The sequence below is a fragment of the Mauremys reevesii genome, linkage group 3 (assembly GCF_016161935.1).
Source record: "Mauremys reevesii isolate NIE-2019 linkage group 3, ASM1616193v1, whole genome shotgun sequence".
NCBI lineage: Eukaryota > Metazoa > Chordata > Testudines > Geoemydidae > Mauremys > Mauremys reevesii.
The window spans coordinates 69,784,411-69,808,745 of record NC_052625.1 but is presented as its reverse complement, the minus strand read 5'-3'; the positions used below and the strand labels follow the sequence as shown (position 1 = coordinate 69,808,745).

The window sequence follows — 24,335 nt, the reverse complement described above, 5'->3', positions numbered from 1 at the left end:
GATAAAATTTGCTCTGCAAAGATGAAATGCTGGTGATTGGTGTAGGGAGGAACAACTGCAAGAGTTGTGCTCACTGAGCGGGGCGGAATGGAAAGTTGGCTGATATGATACTGTATGATGGAGTGTAGTTTTTATAGTGGATGGATTAAATGGGTAAAAAACACTGACATGAGTGGGAAGGAAAGCAAGAGGAAGGAGCTGAACAGTGTTTGGGCAGAATGTGGAGAGAAGAGGCAAATAAGGGAGATGAGGCTGTAACCGTAGCTGGAAGGGCACAGGAGCTGTTATAAGAAATTGAACAGATTATCTGCAGTCCTTCTAAAACGTGAATTGTTAATGATAGGAGCCAGCAAGAACTGAGACAAGAACTCTCTTTTGGCCATGTAGCTGCAGCTTCCCTAAACTTTCAGATGTCTCCATCAAACAATTTGTTCTGGTATCAGTGAAAAATGGGGTGAAGGCCACAGTCACCTTAGTTGTTAACAGACTGTATCTCGCAGTTTCAGCAAGTACAGGAACTGTAGACCCACCTACTGAAACAATTTTTAATAAGAGTGGCAGGTGAAAAAAGAGCTGTAATGGCGGTTGATACAAAATGCTAATAGTGAGCTGTTCAGCACAGCTTGTTCAGGAGAGGAAGCTCAATGTGCTTAAGGTTTTGTGTTTTTTCTGAATTAATAGTAATCTTCAAAAAGTAATGTTAAGAAAAAACACCACTGACCTCCCCTCTCAACTTTTTCTTATTTTTGTTCTATTAAATGGTTTAAGTCCTTCTCTACCTACACACGCTAATGTAACATAGGTACAGCTTTACCAGTGCTAGCAACAAAGGAGATGGTAATACAGACGGGCTGCTAGTGTGTGTGTGTGTGTGTGTGTAATATATATTTTTTTATTTTGAGCAAACAGTTTAAATATGCTGGTAAAAATACCTGAAGTTAATCTACACTAGCACTCCAACCAGTGGAAGAGCTGATGTTAGATCTGTAGTGGGGGAATTCCCTGAAATTCAGTGTAAATGTAGCCTGAGGCACTTTTTCATGTTTGTGACCAATGAGGCTCTATTTCTGTTAGGATCTTTCTTAACTGGAAAACAGAGCAAAGAAAAAAGATTTTCTTTCTAGTCTCCCATTCTTGGGTTGCCTGACCTCTTGTTTATCCCTCTATTTCTCTAACTCTTTCCTGTTTTTTGTCCTCCCCTCCACTCCCTTATTCACTTGGGGCTTGTCTATAGCACAGCAAAGGGCTCCAGAGGATTCTAATGTGTTGTGCTCTAACAGCCATGTAGACCATGCTGGTGCGTTCTGAAAGGTAACTAGTTCTCATTAATGTAAATGTAAATGCAAACTAGGTACCTAGCAGAGTCTACACAGGGCACTTAGAGTACAGCATGTTAGCACACTTCACAAATTATGTTCCTGTGGCATGCATTGCTGACGCTTTCTAGAAAAGATTTTAGTCTCACCCTTTGCTCCTCACAGCTTTTCCAATACCAGTCCATTCTTTGTTTTCATCCATGACTTCATACACAAATTTCCTCTTTCTGTCCACTCACTTGCTTCACTCTAACCCCTCTACATGCACCAAGACCTTGAAACTTTCTTCTGAAATGCTCATTTGAGAAACCAGCATCTCACCCTCCCTCTGGAGGTGTTAACGCCCTAGTCAGTAGGCCCAACTTCACATCCCTGCCTCCCACTCTTGAACCATGGTGGGGAGGATGGCAGTACCTCATAGGCTGTAGGCTACAGCTCTCTGAGCACCACAACATTTCTGACCATGTCTGGCTTAAACTCAACCAGAGAATACTGAGTGTTTGGGTTAAGTGTTTAAAACTACTAATTTCTGCAAGCTTGAATATAGCACAAGAAATTCAAAGTATGTAGTTTCTTTTCTCCTTTCTCCTTAACCAGAGGCAAAATAACTTAGTCAGTGTAAATTAGGGAAGTTGTTCTGAGTTTTAAGGGTCAATAAAAATTTAGAGATTCAATGATTATTGGAATCCCTATAAATCTTACATTTCACAGTTTTAGATATTTAAATCTGAAATTTCTTGGTGTTGTAACCATGGGGGTCCCAACCCAAAAGCAGATGTGTGTGGGGGGAAGGGTTACAAAGCTATTTTAGGGGGTCATGGTACTGCCACCCTTACTTCTGAACTGCTTGCTGGTAGCAGCACTGCCTTCAGAGCTGGGTTCCTGGCCAGCAGTGGCGGAGCTTCCTGCAGTCAGGGGAGGTTCCCGGAGGTGGGTGTGACCTGGCCTCAGGAGCAGCCTGTGCAGGAGAAGAGAAAGTCCCCATTCCTCCCCAGCCTGGCCAGGACTAGCAGCGGGAGTCCAGCCCATGGTAAGAGCACCCGTCCAGGGTGCCCCCAGCCTTGGCCTGCCCCCCTCCCTGGCTCCAGGTCCAGCATTCATGAGTTAAAGGGGCCTTGGTGGGCTTTGTGTATGTGTTGGGGTGGGGGGAAACATGGTGTCGCCCACCTGACCACAGCACCGTGGGTGGTTGCCCAAGTTGCCCACCCATAAGGCTGGTTCTGCCCCCTTCTCCTCCCAAAAGTGATGACCCCTCGCATACCATGCCAGCCTCATTGCCAGTAGCAGCTGCCTTCAGAGCTGGGTGCCTGGCCAGCAACTGCTGCTTTCGGGCCACCCAGCTCTGAAAGCATTGCAGAAATAAGGGTGGCAATACCATGATTCCCCCCCCTACAATAGCCAGATTTCAAGGTGGAGACCAGATTTCATGGTCTTTAACTCATTTTTCAGGGCCATGAATTGGTAGGGCCCTAACTTTAAGGCTGTAACAGAACATAGTGCTTTCAGATTATTTTGGGGTTCAGACTTTCTAGGTAACCTTACTGTTAGAGAGTCTAAGAACTGGAAGATGTTGTATGCAATATGGGTCCTGGTTGCATAATTGTATTTTCTGCCAATTGCTCCCTTCCATCTGTTTAAATTTAATATTTGCGCTAAAACATTTATTTTTGCTTCAATTAGTTTTCAGCAATGCTGTGAATGTCTTTTCTGCTGTAACTATTTCTACATTTTTGTTTTTATATTTCCAAAGCACAATTGTACTTTGGCTTAACTTTTTTAATACCTTTTTTGTAATTTTTGTCTTGTTCACCATGAAGTCTCTACCTTTTTAAGAAAGGATGTCTTCATGATATCTTCAGGATTGTAGTGAGCCCTGAAATATTTTACTGAGTACAGTATGTTTCATTATGGAAAATGGAGCTCTAATATTTAAGGAACTAAAATGCTATATTCTAGAAAACTACTGATTTTTTTTTTAATAGAATCTCATGCTTAGTTGCAATATTTGTAACCCTGCAAAGGCGTTTACTCTAATGCAGTATCTCTCTCAGTTATTTACAGGACTTAGAGCTCCTCCACGTGGATTATTGCTGTTTGGCCCACCAGGAAATGGGAAGACTATGTTGGTGAGAAAATTACTATGCCTTATTTGGTGGAACTCTAGATATAAGCTATTCTCAGAAATTGTTGTTGTTTTTATTGTCTGTGAAATTGAGAAATCCTCCACAGGGATCTCCTAAATTGTACTGTTGTGATCCAGTGCTATTTAGTAACAGTTCTGTATTTTTGTCTAATAGATGTAGTTTACAAGTAACTAGTTTCTTTCTAAGAAATTCCTTTCACTGAAGAAAGTGAGCATTTGTGTACGGAATGACCTACCTCATTCAGTGCAGGGACTGAATGATATGCAGTGAATGAGATTGGGAAATGTATTTGGTGGGTATTCTTGTCTGACATAAACTGTATACTACTACATTTCCTGCATATGCAACGTGGCTGAGCTAACAAATGTGGAACCTTCACTCCTGAATTTTCTGATGTTTCAGATTTTTTAAGACTGTAATTTAACACTGTTGTATAAGAATGAAAAAAAATCCATAAATGAAAGGTTGATTTAAATGACCACTACTCAGAAGCAATGCTATCCTACTGGACTACACCTATTAAAATTTTCTACCATGAGATCATATCTTATATAATTATTTAATTTTATAAAATCTGTGTATTAAAAAAAGCCTACTCTATTATAACTATAGAACATAATTTTATCATAAAAATAAAATATATTTTAAAATATTAAAATGTATAACTTTCATCTTAAGATCCTAGGTTCACTTTTTTAAATGAAAGCAATATGTAATATTTTTGTATGCATAAGAATGAGGCAGTCTGCTTAGCATAATATTCAGTTGGCCACTGAACAAAATTTTAAAATTGTATATAAAAATGAATTCTCAGCCACTAACTCAATGTTTGACTAATGCATTCCATGGAATAAAACATAGAGACTGGCTCTGTACTGACCAGGTGTAATACTCCATTTTCCTGGTCATAACTTCCTTTTATCCCTGTCTGATGAGAGTACAACTGATGGGAAGGAAGGTCTCCTCCCTCTCCCCGCCCCTTCCCTTACTGGGAACGTTCACTGAGAAGTGGCTTTTCTCCCCTTCATCGTTTTCCTCTGAAGATTGCTTCTCTTGCTGCATAGGTGAGAGAAAAATTAATTTAAAATAAACTAGTGAAACTTCATCCAACTAATATGCCAAATGAGTTTAAAAATTAAATATATTAAATATTGGTATCTAACTCAATTTAGCCTTTACACTTTTAAGAAGTACAGTCATGACAATTGCACGCTCTTAGTATATTTTCTAAGTACAACAGATGTGAATTGCGATGGTGGATTAGACCACTTGTCCAACTAGCACCTATCCAAAAGTGGTCTGTGTAGAAGCTTCAGAGAAACCCAAACTCCATAGATGACAACTTTGCCTGACTAAAGTTTCTTCCTGCTCTTTCAAGTAGAGTGACTTGTGTCCTGAATGAACCACAAGAGTTGATACATGCTTGTAGTGCATCAATTTCTGAAGTGTCTAGATGCACAAACTGTCACAACAAAATTCCTCTAAGTTGGACTCAGTGGTGTATACCTTAGTGCAGTGGTCACCAACCGGTAGATCGTGATCAACTGGTCAATTGTGGAGCCTCTAACAGTTTATCTCAATCTAAAGTTGCCAGCCCTTCTGCAGCAAAACCATGAGATCAGCCACTAATGGTGCGGTGGAGCTAAGGCAGGCTCCCTGCCTGCCCTGGCCCCAGGCTGCTCCTGGAAGGGGGAGGGGCAAGAGGTCTCTGCATGTTGCCCTTGCCTGCAGACACCACCCTGGCAGCTCCTATTGGCCGTGGTTCTCCATTCCCAGCCAGCAGGAGCTGCGGTGGCAGTGTCTGCAGGTGAGGGCAGTGTGCAGAGATCCCTTGCCCCTCCCTCCTCTCCCCTCAGGAGCCGCTGTTGGATATGCCAACCGCTTCTGGGAGCATCATGGGGCCAGGGCAGGCAGGGAGCCTGCCTTAGCCATGCTGCACTGCTGCCTAGGAGCTGCCTGAGTTAAGCAACACTTGGCTGGAGCCTGAACCCCTCCCGCACCCCTGCCACAGCCCTGAACTCCCTCCAGCACCCCAACCCCCAGCCCTGAGCCCCTTGCATCCTAACCCTTTACCAGAGCCTGCACCCCACACACCCTCCAGCACCTCAACCCCCTGCCCCAGCCTCCTCTAAGAGCCCACACCCTGCACCCCAACCCACTACCTAAGCCTCCTCCCAGAGCCAGCACCCCACACTCCCTCCTGCACCCCAACCTCGTGCTTGAGCCCCCTCCTGGAGCTGCCCCCTCCCGCACCCCAACCTCTTGCCCCAGCCCTGAGCCCCCTCTTACACCCAAACTCCCTCCCAGAGCCCACACCGCAAACCCCCTCCTGCACCCCAGTCCCCTGTTCCAGCCTGGTGAAAGTGAGTGAGGGTGGGGGAGAGGGAGGGAGGGGGAATAGAGTGAGCAGTGCAGGGCCTCGGAAGGGGCAGGGCAAGGGTGTTTGAGTTTGTGTGATTACTGTGATTTCTACCTTTACTTTGAGGTAGATCCTGGGTTGCACTTAAATTGGAAAAGTGATCTTGTGCTTAAAAAGGTTGGAGACCACTGCTTTAGTACATATGCTTTGGTTTGGTTTTAGTTACTGAATCATCTAGTTAAAATTTCATCTTATAACATCTCGAAGAAACTGGGCAAAGAGAATCCTAATTCTCTAGGAATAGTACCAATTTGAGCAACCGATATATGAATTACCTAAACTGTCAAGTTTCCCTCTAGTAGTATTTATGACTACTTAACTGATTTAGCAGGGATTCACAAATTGTTCATGAGGCATACTGATTTTTAGATCCTATACAAGATCCTGATTTAGCTAAGTTATGTTGCATCATATTCTATTTTTCTTCATACAATATACTTATTGTCTTGTCAAGTTTATTCTAAATCCTAAAATGCAGTGGAGCTCTTCAACTTGCCTACCATTAAGAAGGGACTTACTGTTTTTCAGGCCAAAGCAGTTGCTGCAGAATCAAATGCAACCTTCTTTAACATAAGTGCTGCAAGCCTAACTTCAAAATATGTAAGTAATAGTTGCTAATGGTTTTGGTTTCTTAATGCTAATACATTAGGATCTTGACTGTCTTACAGACTTGTAGGGCTAATACATTGATATTTATGATGAAGGGGCATCCTATGCTGTGGGCGGGTGCTGCCTTAGTCCATTAACCTTGTTAAGCCAAAACCCTCCACGTGTCCGCAGATGATGCATTGTACTGAAAAGTGTATTTGATACTAACAAATACAAAATAGCAGTTTCAGAAATTGACCCTTCATTATTGAGCAAACTCCTGCACTCCCTTGGAAATATTTTTATTTAAATATAAAGGCTGTGATTTTCAAGAGAGCCCAACTTGCTTTGAATTTCATTGTGATTTAGGCACCTAACTCCTTACACTCCTTTAATATTTCCAGCCAGAATCATTAGTGAAGTTTTCATATTTTTCTGTGTGTGGGGGGGTGGGGGGGGGGGGAAGGCAGGGTGCTTCACCACTTAGTGCTGAATTAGTGGTTTGCTTATCCATGGTATGGGAATGGGTCATGCAAAGCTTGTGTTTCTGAACAGTCGCTTATTGACTTTTTGTAATATTTGTTTTGAAAAATGCTTGACCTGTTTAGGTAGGTGAGGGGGAGAAACTGGTGCGTGCTCTTTTTGCTGTAGCCAGAGAACTTCAGCCGTCTATAATTTTTATAGGTAAGACTTTAATGTTTGGCTATTAAGATCTGTATATATATTTTTTGCAGAATAAAATCTTTAGTTTAAAAAAAAGTGCTCTCTGTTTGAGGCTCACTTGTCCCAGTAATAATGCAAGACATAACAAGATAAGGGGATCTCTCTGCATCAGTGATTACCTGCTCCTTAATTGGTATTTCATTTGGGAAGTATGTTTCACTTGAGCATGTTCCACATTCTGCCCTAGTATCCAGTAATCTAGGAGAAGCGTAACTAACAAAATAATTGTCCTATGTTAACCTTGCATGTGAAGATTCTGTTTTAGTGCATTTTTATATATGACCTGCAGTACAGAGCTATGAAAATGTTTTGCATTTTTCTCATCAGATTTGGAAACTTGGGGTTTATTACCCACAGATGACAGAATGCATACAATATTCCTGTCCTGTCAGATGATGTCAAATCAGTGATCCTTTACTGATGTCACTGGGCCTTGCACTTTTAACACCTATACAAATACGTTTTTTAAACTTTGGCAAAGTTTGTCTGCCTCCTGAAGAATAAAGATAAGACCTCTTTTATTGGAGCCCCACACTAGCAAAATAATAGTTGAATTAAAACCTTGATATTTAGCTGTCTCACTGGCTGAAACTTTAAAACTAAGACTTTTTTTTTCCTTTTTAGATGAAGTTGATAGCCTTTTATGCGAAAGAAGAGAAGGTGAACATGATGCTAGTAGGCGTCTAAAAACAGAATTTTTAATAGAATTTGATGGCGTAAGTATCAGTATTACAGTATTGTTGGTTGTTACTTAAATTAGTTAATACAGTGATGGGTGTCAATGAAAGCTGCTAATGATACCCTGATGGGGTTATGCTCCACCCATTAAAAATCCTCTCCTTTATTTCCTTGAACAGCAATAAAAATATTTCTTAGCAAACATCTTCTTCCTTTTGCCCAGTTCAGTCTCTGAGCAGGGAGGATGGTGATAGAGACCTGGGGAGGAGCTGTGGGTGGACTGTAGTATTTCATGGTTGGGGAAGAGAAGATGGGTAAGTGGTGGGAGTAAAGGCAGAGAAGCTATGCGGGAAGGAATTCATTTCTTGGTCAGGAGGAAGGCTATTGCATAATTATCTACTTAAATTTTCTTGCATCTTCCTTTGAAATATTTGGCACTGGCCACTGTCAGTCAGGGGACTAGACTAGACTAGATTGATCATTGGTCTGATCTATTATAGAAGTCCCTGAGTTGTTTTAGACCTATGTTTCAATTTTCCTCTCCTCTATAGGTTTCAGTGTAGTTTCACTGCCCTGAGTGACAGTAAAATTTGACTTTGTTTAAAACAGTAAAGATAGTAAAGTAAATCAGTTTACTTTTTAATTTTGAGCACTCACAATATCAAAATTCTCCAGGACCATATGTTCTAATTGCTAATCATGGCATTTATTTTGGCCACCAGATGCTGCTATGGAAAACTGAGATGGAGTTTAAATATACAGTTTTTGGTTTTTGGGGTTTTTGTGGGGGGGGGGTTGTTTTTTTTAAACACAAACTAGGCAGAAAATAATGTGGATAACATAAAGCCAACACACACACAATCATGAGCATTTAGTATCAACATCCAGTCAGTGCACTTTGATCTTTTTACAGTTTATTGCATTGTTTCTTAGTTTTCAATTTACGTTAATCTTGCTTTACAACATTATAGGTACAGTCTTCCGGAGAGGACAGGATACTTGTAATGGGGGCAACTAACAGGCCACAGGAGCTGGATGATGCTGTTCTCAGGTACCTGAATTATGCCCCTTTTAAGATGTATTCAAGGTCAGTTGCACTTAAATTCAGGGCTGTCTCTACCCATACGCAAAGTACGCAGCTGCGTAAGGCACCAAGAAATTTGGGGCACCACATTTCCTGGTGCCCTGCGCAGCTGCATGCTTCTCCAGCCCCTGCTCCACCTCTTCCCCCATGGGCATGCCCCTGCTCTGCCCCAGCCCTTCCCCAAAGCCCCAGCTCTGCACCAGCCCTTCCCCAAAGCCCCTGCCCTGCCTCTTCCCACCCCTGCTCCACCCTTTCCCCAAAGCCCCCACTCCTGCTCTGCCTCTTCCCACCCCTGCTCCTCCCCATCCCCGCCCTCACCCCACCGGAGGACTGCTGCACTCACCGCGCGGTAAGTGGAATGACCCCGGCCCCAGCCTGCTCCGCTCCTCTGGCTCCCTGGCTGCGTAGGGCACCAAAATAGCTAGGGATGGCCCTGCTTAAATTAGCTCCTATTATAAAATACAAGCTTGACAGTTAAGTATTTTGCACTTTTCAAATTGTATTGGACTGAAATTTGCTAGAGTTGTTGGGTGGTAAATATTAACAAAATACTCAATACTTATTTTAAAGAAGAGCCTCAGCATTCCTTTTTGAGTTACTTGTGCCTTTAGTGCCATCAGTTTGGAATGGTCTAGGGGTCTAGGGGTAAACTGAGGGGAACGTCTCTTTTTTATAGACACTTCTACCTAGAAGCAGCGCTGAATTTGTCTTTTGAACATTAGAGGCATGGTATCCTCAATAGGACTTAGGAGGCCTTGTTTCAGATTCTTGAGAATCCTTTACAGTGGTTCTCAAACTTTTCTTTTCATGGACCACTTGAAAATTGCTGAGGGTCTCGGTAGGGTCTCGGTAGACCACTTAATGATCTTTCCAAATGTTGTTTGTACCGTTAGCTAACTATTGTAAAGCGTTTTGGATAAAACGCTATATATAAAAATATTTTTTTGTTCTACAAATCAAAGCACACAACTCATATTTTAATATCGTTAGTCTTAACTTTCTAATGTGATGAATGTGCCCTCTCCCCCACCACGACAGCCCCCAAGTTGGGGCTGGGAAGGAAGGGGGTGTCTCTCCCGGGCCACAGAGCTGGGAAAGAGGGCTGTGTCTCACCGCAGCCCTGGAGCTGGGGAAAGTTGCCTTTTTCTCTGGCTGCTGCAGCACTGCACATCCCAAATTCCTCCCACCCCCTCTTCTCATCCCACTGCCCCCTCTTTCCCCCCCAAGCCCACCACCTCACCTTACATGTGCATCTTCTTCAGGGTCCAGGCACCTAATTAGTGGAGCTATGCCTGCACGGCTCCACTAATTAGATGGGTGGCCCTTCATTCTGTTGTGTGCAGCTGCCCAGGCACACACCTTAGAGGGAACTATCCACGGACCACCTGGATGGAGCTCGCAGACCACTTGTCTGTGGACCACAGTTTGAGAACCTCTGCTTTGTAACATGGCATCTCCCACTTACACCTCTCTTATGCTAGACCGAGGAATGCAGATTTGACTTCACTGGCTCTCTACAAATTACTCTGAACGTGAATTACATTCCTCAACATTTTCAAAGACTCCAAAGATTCTGGACGATATGAGAATGTTAAAAATGATGTTGTAGTCATTCTGACACTGATGGTTGTAGGGATAGACATTACCAGCTTGGGCTGGAGGGTCTGATCTGACTATGCAGAGTCATTGGAATCTTTGTAGGGAGATGTTATTCATGAACATGTTAAGAGCTACAGGCCAGTCAGTATTTTCTCCCATAAGAGTTTCATTAGGGCTAAGGTAGCATCAATGGCATGTCTGTAATGTTTGTAACTTTAAAATCTGCAGGGCTACTACCTGGAGTTTCGTTCAGACCTTGTGTCACCCCACACTCAATTTGGCCCTCAGCCTACCTTCCTAAACGGTTGTACTTCTTGTTAGTCTCCCACAAGTGAGAATATGCATATACCATACTGAAGAAGAGATTTCCCACTGGTGGTAAAATAGTGGGCAAAATTCAATCCGGATAGTGCAAACCATACCTTCTTGTACCAGGATAAGCTTCTAGATAAATAAAGTATTAAATAATGTGTTGGGGTTCAGGCTATGTAAAGTTTCCATTATTTAGAAAATGGACATAATGCAAAAGCTACAAATGTCAAGTACAACTATCTGCATACTACAACATCGTGGAAGGTGTCTCAAAAATTCCCCTTATTCTCCAAGTGCCATCCTCATGGGAACAGCTGCCACAAGACCCAAGTAGACCTTGCTTTAATGCACCTACCTTTGTGAGGAGCTAAAAGAAACAACCATGACACTAAAATAATATATCAAGTTAAATTATATACCTTCTCTGATGCCAGACCTTCTTTTTGCTGCTTATCTAGCTACATCCTGGACTGCCTCAGTCAAGGGCAAGGATTTCAAATTTGCTATTCCCTATCTAAGTTTTCTTTAGGTAATTACCATAGGTAGCAAAAAAATTAGTGTTGGTGGCATGGGCATGAAATGTGTACTCTTATCAAATGTCAGCTTTTACTAACTAGTTCTTCTGAAATATTAAAATGTTACTTTGTTTTCAGACGATTCACCAAACGGGTGTATGTATCTTTACCAAATGAAGAGGTAAGTGTGTGGCTTATGTGTGCATTTCTTTCTGAGAGTTCTTAAAAACCTGTTTTATAGGAAAAACAAGAAAATATATTATAGAACCTTGTTAATGTGCCCTAATGATTGGTAGACTTATTGCAAATTACTGAATTTTGTGACTTACCAGTGTCTGCTAATTCACTTGGGCCAGTATGGTAAGTTTATGCCACTCAGGTGAATATTTAAGTTGTTATATTCTGATGTACTTACTATAATCAAATCTGCTAGAAGCCGCTCCCTCCTTCTGGGCAGCTTGCTGTTGTATAGGCAGTGTAGTGATTAAGCAGACAAGGACATGTTTTGATATGCCTAGAATATTGCAACAGCAGGTGTGTTTGGTTTGACATGAAATTACTTCATGCAAAAGATTACAAAATTGTGTGGCTTAATTTTAGCAGTTCTTCAACACTAAAACAAAAAACTATTAGCACTGTTCGCTATCTTAGCACCAGCAGAAGCGTCTCTGATCAAGATTGTAGTTAAGTTGTCATGATTGTACAGTGCCTGGCTGGAACCAATGGGGCCCTCAATTTCATGATTACTAAATCCATATGACCTCTTAAAAGAAAGTATTGACATGTACACCATAGTCAAAAGTACTGCAGATGTCATACATATAGGCTTCTGAATTCACAGAAACATTCCATATATTCTTGTTTTATATCTTCTAATAGCGTTTATTGTAAATAAGTAAATAAAAAAAATTTTTTTGGTACGTGAACTTACAACTGATAAATGCTTCTTTTCAGACAAGATTGGTTTTACTAAAAAATCTTTTAAGCAAGCAAGGAAGTCCATTGACCCAAAAAGAGCTGGCACAACTAGCCAGGTAAGTACTTTGATAGTTCTGCTAACAATATTGCTGGTCCACAACATTCATATCAACTGCTCTGTCAGTTACATTTAGAACTAATGCTAGTTATCAGGAACACTGAAATTTTAACCTTGCCTGTAGAAAAATAGGGCTGGAAGGGACATCAAGAGATGATCATCTAGTCCAGCCTTCTGCACTGAGGCAAGACCAAGTATAGCTAGACCTAGACCATCCCTGACATGTTTGTCTAACCTGTTATTAAAAACCTCCAATGATGAGGCTTTCACACTCCCCTTGGAAGCCTATTCCCATGCTCAGCTATCCTTATATTTAGAAAGATTTTCCTAAAATCTAACGTAAATCTCCCTTGCCACATATTAAGCAGATTTTCTTGTTCTACCTTTTGAATGTGGAGAACAGTTGATCACCATCCTCTTTTTATAATAACTCTAATATTTTTGCTGACTGTTCTGTTCCTCCCCTCAGTCTTTTCTCAAGACTGTACATGCCAGTTTTTTAACCTTGCCTCATAGGTCGGGTTTTCTAAACCTTTCATCATTTTTGTTGCATTCCTCTGGACACTCCCTCCAATTTATCCACTTCTTTCTTAAAATGTGGCATCACTGGATACGGTATTCCAGATGAGGCCTCACTAGTGCTGAGTAGAGCGAGACAATTACCTCTCATGTATTATGTATTCGATGCTCCTGTTAATACACTTCAGAATGATATGAGCCTTTTCCACAACTTCATCACATTGTAGTCTTGTATTCAGTTTGTTCCATTTTAATCCTCAGATCCTTTTCAGCAGTACTATCACTTAGCCAGTCTTTTCCCATTTTGTAGGTGTGCATTTAATTTTCCTTCCTAAATGAAGTACTTTCCACTTGAATTTCATCTTGTTGATTTCAGACCAACTCTCCAATTTATCAGTCATTTTGAATTCTAATCCTGTCCTTCAAACTGCATGCAACCCCTCCCATCTTGCTGTCATCTGCAAATTTTATAAGCATATTTTTCACTCATTATCCAAGTCATTGATTAAAATATTAAATATTAAGGACCCAGACCAGACCCCCAGTGGAACCCCACCAACATTTACCAATAAAAAATCTAATCCTTCCAAGCCTACTTATAAACCCTCGTATCCTCTAGGTACTTAAAATATAATTAATAATGTGTTCCAGTATCTTTCTGGGTATTCAAGTTGGGCTGATTAGTTGATAGTTCCCCGTATCCTCTTTGTTCCCCTTTTTGAAAATAAGTACTGCATTTGCCCTTCTCCACCCATCCTCCAGGAGTTCTCAGGGATAATAGCTGTTAGTTCCAAGACTGGTTCAACTAGTTCCTTAAGTAGGGTGAATTTCATCAGGTCTTGCTGACTTCAGTACATCTAACTTATCTAAATATTCTGTAACCTGTTCCTTCCTTATTTTGGCCTGTGTTTCTTCCCCTTTGGTAACATTAACTGATATTAAACAACTGGTCACAATTTACCTTTTTAGTGAAGACCGATGCAAAATAGGTGTTTAACACCTCAGCTTTCTTGAACCTTGTCCATTATTAGCTCTTCTTCCCTGCTAAATAGAGGACCTACACTTTCCTTCGTTCTTTTGTTTATAATATAGTTATAGAACCTCTTAAGTCCCTTTCTAGGTGTAACGTATTGAGAATGAATTGCACACATTTTGGAAGTTAAGAAAAACGCCATTTTTTCCCCATCAGTCTGTGTAAGAGAGTACTGTTCACACTGTTTTCTCACCACCTAGATCTGCTGTTGAAACATGCTGATCAGCACTGTGCCTGGGGCAGGGAGACAGGAAACAAAGGCAAGCTCCTTCCCACCCAACCTCTAAGCAAGCCCAATCTTTCCCAGCTGACTAAAGAGAGCACCTGTTCTACATTTTGTGTGCATTTCAGGTTGAAAACAAATCTCATTGGTTTTTGTTTTGCTTTTTCCTGACTTGTGCATTTTTGGGGTTGGCAATACTGAAATTTTAAGCATGGAATAGCAAGGATTCCATAAGTGTAAAGCCTTTCCAATATTTTTGCTGTTTGGTATTTTTAATGCAAAATTTAAAATCTTAAGTTACTTGAGCTTTCCATTGTGAAAATTCTTATGGATCACCCAATACTACTACGTGCTCATCCTCTGGATGTTAGGTACCCCATTATGAATGCTATTTAGGAGGTAGAGAAGGGAGAGGGAAATAAGAAATGTTCCTTAATGTAAAGGAAAAGACCCTCTCTCCTGTCACACTTCTGAAATACTAAAGAATCTACTTGGTAGATCATGGAGGAGGAAAACTGAGTGAGGTGTCATTTATTTTTGTGTGTGTATGAGGGGTGCATGCACACGTGTTCAGCGGGGCTAGTATGCATCAGCCATTTTGTATCTGCAACATCACATAAATTTGCAGCACAATAAAGTTGCATTTATTGTCATCTTAATTCACACTTGCAGAAAACTCTTCAGCCATGTCAGATGCACTAATATCTAATTGAAGTAAAAAATGGGGCTTTGCGAGTTAAGTGCTGTGACTGTCAATTCTATGCGCAAACATACAAACATCACTAAGCACAACTTTTGAAAAATTCTTTCTGCTACCCCGTCCCTACTATAGACTTTGTTCACTTGACTGACTTGCCACATTTCCTTGGTTGGCAAGAGACTGGGATTTATCCTTAATTCCACTAAACCCTCTTTCTCCCACAAACAGAAAAGTAATTGAGTGCAGGGCCTCCAGAAAATTGGATGAACTAGCTCCTTTAATGGGCCATTTTTGTGCCTCTTGACAATTTCTAATGGCTGCTTTTGAAAGGTGGGGGGTACAGCAAAATTTTCTTTTTTGATATTCTTTACTGTTTCTTTTCAGTATATAATGTGGGTTGTTTGTTTTTTCTCCTTGTTTTTCACATTGGAAATACAAGTTCTGGTTTCCCTCTCTTTGATTGATGACATCAGCAAATCTTTTGAAGCACCTGAATGGTTAATTGGAGAATGAGGCTAAAGCTTGAAGTACAGCTCTTCCAGCCCTGACTGGAGATTGAAGGGGATGTTGACTTCAACCTTCTTAGGAGGGGGAAAAAAACTGTGCCCCGGGGGGAGGGATAGTTCAGTGGTTTGAGCATTGGCCTGCTAAACGCAGGGTTGTGAGTTCAGCCCGTGAGGGGGCCATTTAGGGAACTGGGGTAAAAATCTGTCTGGGGATTGGTCCTGCTTTGAGCTTGGGGTTGGACTAGATGACCTCCTGAGATCCCTTCCAACCCTATGATTCTATGATCTTTTATATTTCTTAAATGAGCAGTAAAGGACATCATTTCTCTTGCTTTGCAGTTCACTTCTAAAGTATTTAGACATGTGATACATAATAGGAATAGATGGCTCAGCACTATAGTGGCTCAGTTGTTCCTCTCCAGCAGAACTTGGAGTGGTGATTGGGTAATTGCGTATCCTCTCCAAAGGCCCCCATGTGCAGGATCACAGAGGTATCTATGTTCTCCCTCCTTCTCTCCAGCATCTATGTAAGACCACTGAGAGATTGAGTTGCCATGGCCTCAGCTGCCAACAATATTCCAATTACACTCATCTAGATGCACCCTCTAAAATGTCAGAACACCGACAAGAAATCTGCTTTTGAATGAACTCAGACAAGACCAAAAGGATGCTGGTCAAAAAGGGAAAAAGCTTTTTCCGAGTTATCCTAAACATTGTCTCCATCATGCTTTTGAAGGCATAGGACCCCCATTCATCACAGTGGTGCAAAGCCTCAAGTTTGTTTGCCTGACTAAGCTTGGATGACTAGGTGGCATTGCTACCTTTTTTCATCTCCATCTTATTAGGAAAAATGCTGCTTCCTCCCAGAAAAGGACCAGCCCACAGTAATGCATGCATTTGTCACCTCCAGGCTGATTATGGTAACTCATTATGAAACTGACTGTGAAGACAATCTGCAGGCTCCAGCTGGTCCAGAATAGGACTGCCCACCTTCTTTGTGGCTTAGGCTGCTTTGAGCACATGAAGCCTTAGCCGAAGTTGTTCCATTGTTTCCTAGTTAGCTTGTGAAACCAGTTTAAGGCTTTGGTCCTCGTTTTCACTGCAGTTAATGGATCAGTGTCGAGCTATATTATAGACCAAATTTCAATCCATAAACCACAGTGACAGCTGCACTTCTGGCACAGTTCAGATTACAAAGCCTGTAAAAGTGCTTGGGATAAAGCATTATTGGTGTAAAGGATCCAGCTGTGGAACAAACTTCCAGGCAACCCCAGAGTATGATTGTTTTTAGGAAATGCTGCAAAACCTCTCGGAAAAAGCCTCATCACCCTAAGAATGAAGCACTCAATGCTGACATCTCTTTCTACACATGACACCTTTACCAACTAAAAAAGGAAATTAATAAAAATAAAACAACAAAGGCAAAAACCCTACCCAGTGTTTTTTCTCCCCAAAAGGAAGAATGTCAGACATGCCATGAAGTCTACTAGAAGGCATTCAGATACTACCATAATGGGCAGCAGTATAAAACAATAAGATAGGCAGATAGTATTTGGTGATTTTGTTTGAAAATATGATTTTTCTATAGTATACACACTTTCACTCATTATCTGGTTGCAGTATCAACAAAAGTTCGTAAGTTTTAAGGGCAAACTTCTTGCAATGTGTGAAGTGTACCAACAACATGCCACAAAATAGGAACTCTGCATATTTAAAAAAATGCTAAGGTTCTTTTCAGTCCTCACCATGTTTTTCAAGTTTAGTCTTGGTGAGATTCCTGCAGTAGTCCCCAAAGTACAGTAGAACCTCAGTTATGAACACCTCAGGAATAGAGATTCTTCAGAGTTACAAACATTTCAGAGATATGAACAAAGTGTTATGGTGGTTCTTTCAAAAGTTTTACAACTCAACATTGACTTAATACAGCTTTGAAACTTTACTATGCAGAAGAAAAATGCTGCTTAAACAATCTTAATTTAAATGAAACCAGCACAGAAACTGTTTAGTTGCCTTGTCAAATCTTTTTTTAAAGTTCCTCTTAATTTTTTTAGTAATTTACATTTAACACAGTACTGTATTTGCATGTCTTATTTTGTTTTTTGTGTGTGTGTCTGCTGCTGCCTGATTGCATACTTCCAGTTCCAAATGAGGTGTGTAGTTGACCAGTCAGTTTGTAACTCTGGTGTTCGTAACTCCTGAGGTTCTACTGTAGACTGAATCACCAAAGAAACTGGTCATGGGCTGGAAGCACAGCATACAGTATTTATCATTAGAATTTAGTCATTGTGATATGAAGAAGCCGCAACAGCTGTATCTGGACAGTCCTCGGCAAGTATTTGAGAGTAAAAAGTGCTGACAATCTAGTGGGTTGTTTAAAGAAAAACGTGTGTGTGTGTGTGTGTGTGTGTGTGTGTGTGTGTGAAAATGGCATTCAGCAATAGATCCCAGTTGCTAGACTTTGATTGCCAAAATGCTACTTACATTTAATACTGATATTGAACTTTAATGGATAGTGTTTTTTCAGTTGAGAAATGTGTTTGAAGTAACATTTATATAATTTACTAATTATGCTGTGCAGTTTGTCATTTAATCTGAGAGATACTATTTCACTCTTTGCTGATATGCATGTATAAAGATGCAGATCACTGGAAGTTTTTCTATCCCTCCCCTCTCCCCCTTTACAAAGAATGACAGATGGATACTCAGGAAGTGACTTAACTGCATTAGCAAAGGATGCAGCACTGGGCCCTATTCGAGGTAGGTGATGTGACTTTTTCTATAGTGTGTTTTTGTTTTTGTTTTTTGTTTTTAAGAAACCTCTTGAGGAAATTAAAGATACTGTTGTGTCTTACAAATCATTTGTCCATCTCTCTCAAATCTCCAAAATTAATCAGAATAGATCCATGACATCCTGGGTCTTGTGTTGCTGTGCCTGGCAAGTTGGAGACTGTCTAGCATTGCTTTTTAGTGTGTTTCAAAATGCCATGAAAAGGAACCATTTGATATTAACAGGTGACAGAAACATTTCAATTTGTTATGCCTCCACTCATGGAATGATGTATTTCCCAAGTTAGTGTCAGTTCCGTCTTAACTAGACCATATCCCTTACAGCTGTCTGTATTAGAGAACATTCTCTGCCTGCTTCATAAATTGAATGTGAAAAAGGCTGTTCAGATCATATTGGTTGGTTGTTGCCTTCAGGAAGAAATGCCATGGGGGAATTTGTCTTGATTCAGGGAATGTCTGAATGTATGAAAACTGGCTTTCAGCTGTTAGGACCATTTGAGGTTGAATGGTGGAATTACATGAGCCCAATCAAGTAGGGTTGTGGCTGCCTCAGTGTCCTGCCTTTGACATTCCTCTTTGAAATTTTTAGTTAAAACAACACTTTTATTTAGCACTGCTCACTCACTTTCAATGTGGGAACCAAAATTTTGTTTGTGTCAGAAAGGCAGTCCTTCAGTCACTGTTCAACTGCTCAGTCCTGTTAGCTAATCTTCTTCATAAAATTGTCTTTGCTGATCCCCCATGTAGAAGAGATTACTACTTAACGGTAACTGGAGTTTCCAAATATATTGCCTCTGTGTGTCTCTGCCACATTCTTCCCACCCTCCTCTCCACTTTGGAGCCTTTCAGGCAGGCAAAGAAGAACTGAGGGCAACTGAAGGATGTAGTCCTTCTGTAACCTGACTTTACACGAGTTGAGGTGCCACAGGTCCCCCAATAGTAAGCTGTTTTGAAGTGATTCATGGATTCGAGGCACAGTGCACAAATTCTAGAGTGTGAATCTGTAAATATTCTGAACTCCAGTTGCTGGCAAGTAACTTTCCTTTCTCTCCACGTTCCCTTCAGTAGCTACTTTTAATGAGCTGTCATGAGTCAGTGTGATTGGACTTTGGGAATCACAGGTCTACTACACTGCATGAAAATGGGGGAACAGTATTGTATTAAAAGTGGCTGTCTCATAAGAGCATCATAAGTTATATTCCTCCAGTAAGTTGGAAACATTTATGTGCTTACATTTGCAACTGATGGGTGCACTAAAATGTCTGTACCTTTTGACTGTAATGTATACTCTTCATAGTTAAAATGTACTTCTCTGAGAAAAGCCCATAAAAACTGCACTATGGGGTTTGATGTCTTTTCCCCTCTCCTCCTCCTTTCTGGCTTCCATCTAAAATGTGAAGTGGGGGGAAAAATGTTCCTTTTCAAATGCCAGCCCTACAAACTACAACTCTTCTCATACCCTACTGGTAGTAAAACTTCTGCAGGGCAAATGAATGCCCTCAGTTATACTCTACTGTGCAGTCTATTGTCAATGGGGTCATTATTTGAAGACCTCCGTAGAATCATTGCTTTTAAACATGTGTAAACTCATTTAACTGACTTGAACTTAAAAAATAATTCTGTTGATGCACAAAGAGAAATGGAATCATTTCACACTCTCAGCTGTGTTGGCTGTGCAAGGCTAAGAGGAGTGAAAATCAACACAAATTGTAGTCACTTAAAGCAAGCAGATCTCACTCAGCATATACAAGGAGCAGGCATGTTGAGTTGCAAGGTGCCATTTTGAATCACTTTTCAGAGTAGAATTGAACATGAAATGTTTTGATGGTTTTTCTTGTGAAACTTATTACTCTTATATATTTTTTTTTAAACAGAACTAAAACCAGAACAGGTAAAGAATATGTCTGCCAGTGAGGTAAGCTGCTATAACATGACTTTTCCTTTCTGGGTGGAGCATATACAGATGGTTTTTTTAAGAAACAACGAGGAGTCCGGTGGCACCTTAAAGACTAACAGATTTAGTTGGGCATAGACTTTCTAGTCTTTAAGGTGCCACCAGACTCCTTGTTGTTTTTGTGGATACAGACTAACACAGCTACCCCTCTGATAGATGTTTCTAAATTATTGTAAAAATATTGTTGCCTAACTTTTTAACATTTTTCCTTGCTTGAGTTAAGTGAAAAGATCTCTTTAAAAATATTGGTAACGTGGAATGTGAGGCTTCCCCCAGACACACACTGAAAGGCTACAATGACTCTGACTTTATGTATGCAGTGTTGGTCCCAGCATATTAGAGAGACAAAGTTTGACTGGACCAACTTCTCTTGGTAAGAGAGACAAGCTTTTAAGCTTACACAGAGCTATTTCTTCAGATCTGGGAAACTATCTATCTTGATCAGTTATTCCTAACAAAATTGTATTTGCCAATACAAAATGCTGCATAGCAATGATTTTTTTTTAGAAGCTATTTTGAAATATCAATATGAATGTGTTTTTGCCATGTGTGGTAAAAATTCATAAGATCTATGTTGAGAATAAGTGTTTCTAAGAACAGTAGTTGAGGTAGTGTCAAATTCTCTGCTAACTTACACCCCAGAACTTCAGTAGGACTGGATGGGATGTACACAAGTGTGGGCACGATTTGGCCCATATTAGCGGTAAGGGTGGGAAGACTAAGAACACTCCATGTAGCTTGTGCCTCTGGAGAATGCAGGTGAGATTTGACTTGGGTCAGACTTCAGAGCCTCTACAGTGCCCACCAGCAGATGGTGGTGTATTAAAACTTTCTTTGGGTTTAAATCTTAAATTATTCAAAGTAGATGAAAAGAGTCCTGTCATTTTATTTTATAAACAGGTTAGTTTTCCCAACAAAAGATATAAACTGTTGTCTGAACTGTAAGCTCTTTAGGGCAGGGACTCTTTGTTCTGTGTTGGTAAAGTGCCTAGCACAATGGGGTCCTGGTCCACAACTACAGTAATACAAATAATAAAACCTGTTGATTTCGTGGGGGTTCATAGCACACAGAGATGCAGAATTACTGGTGCACCTGATTAGTGTGTTTAACATGGGTAAGTGTGCATATATGGACCATTTGATATGATAGTCACAAAATTAGTGCATCTCAGTATTCTTAAGTTACCTAGCATTTCCATGTCCAACACAGGGAGGTACTATCAAACCAGCAGCTTAAGTGATATGTCATAGCCTAGTAACTATGCTACTGTTTAGAAAAACATTCATACTGAATCTCAAAAAATGCATGCAAAAAAAGCTGAACAAATGAAAACCCAATCTACAACTTCCTCCTGAAAAAGTGGAGTAAAGGCAGAGCGACAAAGGGGAAGACTTTTGAACACAAACCCCCAAGTGGCAGAGGGATTAGATGAGCTTGCATATTCCTCAGCCTTTCTGCCCCAGTATGTGCATGCCCCATACATATTGCAGGAGAGGAGCAGGGAGACGCTTCATCTCCTGGCTGCTTATTTCTTCAGAGGTGCAGCCTGTGACTAGTCACAGAGACTCCCCTTGAGACTGTCACTCTGTGAGTTGGGATACCACTGAGAACAAACCTCCGCTCCTGTCTTGCTGAGTTAGAAACTCCAGTCAGCTCCAGCACAGACCCAGAGGTTGGGCCATGCTTCTCTGCAGTTCACTGAAACTGAGATTCACTCAGCCCAGGGATTCTCAGTTAACAGGGACTTTCCCAGCACCCAGTGTTCAGCCTTTCTGGGAGCCTGAACTCCAAATAAATCTGTTTTACACGGCATAAAGCTTATGCAGGATAAATTCATAAATTGTCCACTCTCTAACACTGATAGAGAGAGAGAGATGCACAACTGTCTACTCCCCCAGGTATTAATCACTTACTCTGGGTTTATTAATAAAAGTGATTTTATTAGGTATAAAAAGTAGGATTTAAGTGGTTTCAAGTAATAAGACAGAACAAAGTAAGTCACCAAGCAAAATAAAACAAAAACACACAAGTCTAAGCATAATACATTAAGAAAGTGATTATAGGTAATCTCACCCTCAGAGATGTTCCAGTAAGCTTCTTTCACAGACTAGACGCCTTTCTAGTCCGGGCCCAATCCTTTCCCCGCTACAGTCCTCGTTAGTTCTGGCAGACATCTTGGGTGGTAACCAGGGGTTTTCTCATGATTGGCAGCCCCTTTTGTCCTGCTCCACCCCCTTTTATAGCTTTGGCACAAGGCGGGAATCTCTTGTCTGTGCTTGTCCCCACTCCTGCCTCATCCATGGAAAAGTACAAGGATTAAGATGGATTCCAGTATCATGTGATATGGCCACATGTCACTGTATCCCTAGTCTCCATTCTTCCTGGGTTGGTCCACACATACACAGGAAGGCTTGCAGGTAAATAAACCATTTACAACCAGTTGTCCTAGTCAAGATTCGAAACCACCATTAATGGCCCACACTTTGCATCATTACAATAGGACCTTGGAGTTATACTTCATATTTGTAGCTTCAGGTACAAAAATGATAGATGCATACAAATAGGAGGAATATATTCAGTGGGTTATAACCTTTGTTATGATACCTTACAAGAGACCTTTTGCATAAAGCATATTCCAGTTACATCATATTCACACTCAGAAGCATATTTCCATAAAACGTATGGAGTGCAATGTGTCACAGCCTTGTTGTCCAAGCTTTTGTAAAGAGATGAAGCCCATGTAAGAGTCGAGGGTCACCCTGAGAGATAGGGGACTCCCACAATCGTGCCGTATTTGTAAGCTGATCTCTGTCCCTGTCTCTAAAGACTTACCTCTGACAGAGTAAGCAGAAGAAGCAGTCATAGGGGGCCCATATATATGTGATGCATTTGTATGTACTCGACCTATTAATAGTATTCAGCCAGCCATTCTTGGATTGTGGATTTGTTCTACACCTAGCTGAATGCCTTGTTGTCATAGGATTTGACTGTATATTCAAAAAAATTTATGGCAGCTCCCTGCCCCCTGGCATAGGTGCCGATTCCATGAGTGCTCCGGAAAAAAATTGGTGGGTGCTCAGCACCCACTGGCAGCTCCCTGTAGCCCCGCCCCACCCCCTGCTCCAGCTTGCCTCCGCTTCCCCTGAGAGCTCGCTGCTGTGTCCTGCTTCTCCCTCCTCCCTCCCAGCGCTTGCGCCAGGAAACAGCTGATTTGTGGGACAGGAGAGGAGGGAGAACACGGTGCACTGGGGGAAGAGGCAGGGCCGGGGCGGGGATTTGGGGAAGGGATCCAATAGGGGCAGGGAGGGGGCAAAGTTAGGGTGGGGATTTTGGGGATGGGGTTGGAATGGGGGTGGGGCCAGGGGCTGGGAAGGGGTGGAGTCAGGGCAGGGCCAGGGGCGGGCACCCACTGGCACCGGAGAAAGTTTGCGCCTATGCCCCATGGTATTTCTCTGTCTGTCACTGTGACACATGTGGATGCACTAGCAAACACTAGGCCTAAAGATATGTGGCGCTTTTGAGATTGTAATGTGTGCATTCATGTAGGGTTTGTCTGTACTGCCCCGAAGGCCTACTGAGAGTGTGAATAGTGGTATGACCAAAGTGTTGCACTGTAACTTCCCAGGGTGGGTGCTGCAGATGTGAACTAAACTCCTAGCTCTCCTTACCATAATTCTTTTTGACGAGGAATATGCTAATACGAACTTGGAGCCTTTTAGTTTGTGTAATCCAAACTGCAGGGTAGTTTAGAACAGACTTAGTGATTTGTTTAGTCTCGCAGACTTGGACAGCTTTCTCAGGGTATGTCTACACTACCAGATTAGTCGATTTAACTTAATTCGAATTTGTGGAATCGACCTTACAAAGTTGAATTTGTGTGTCCACACTAAGGACACTAATTTGACTTTGTGAGTCCACACTAACGGGGCAAGCGTCGACATTGGAAGCGGTGCACTGTGGGAAGCTATCCCACAGTTCCCGCAGTCCCCGCTGCCCATTTGAATTCTGGGATTTCCCCACAATGCATGCTGGGGGGAAAAATGTGTCGAGGGTGGTCTTGGGTAACTGTCATCATTCAACGTGCTTTCGGACGTCTCAAGGGGAGATGGAGGAGCTTACTGATTCGCTCGGATCTCAGCGAAACCAATATCCCCATTGTTGTTGCAGCTTGCTGTGTGCTCCACAATCTCTGTGAGAG

The 24,335-nt window shown here is 41.5% G+C and overlaps 1 protein-coding gene across 8 annotated transcripts in view; it reads left to right on the top strand.

Moving 5' to 3' along the window:
* Nucleotides 1-24,335, top strand: part of SPAST (spastin) — a 59,308-nt gene that overhangs the window by 30,113 nt on the left and 4,860 nt on the right. For 7 of the 8 annotated variants that reach the window (XM_039529082.1, XM_039529084.1, XM_039529079.1 and 4 more), the window contains 9 exons: nucleotides 3,368-3,442; nucleotides 6,408-6,479; nucleotides 7,076-7,151; nucleotides 7,815-7,906; nucleotides 8,840-8,919; nucleotides 11,517-11,559; nucleotides 12,333-12,412; nucleotides 18,082-18,152; nucleotides 20,057-20,097. In XM_039529082.1, coding sequence (XP_039385016.1) covers nucleotides 3,368-3,442; nucleotides 6,408-6,479; nucleotides 7,076-7,151; nucleotides 7,815-7,906; nucleotides 8,840-8,919; nucleotides 11,517-11,559; nucleotides 12,333-12,412; nucleotides 18,082-18,152; nucleotides 20,057-20,097 — 630 coding nt within the window. Of the gene's footprint in view, nucleotides 1-3,367; nucleotides 3,443-6,407; nucleotides 6,480-7,075; nucleotides 7,152-7,814; nucleotides 7,907-8,839; nucleotides 8,920-11,516; nucleotides 11,560-12,332; nucleotides 12,413-14,166; nucleotides 14,227-18,081; nucleotides 18,153-20,056; nucleotides 20,098-24,335 lie in introns of those variants that run through there. The other variant, XR_005595863.1, reaches the window with a different exon arrangement.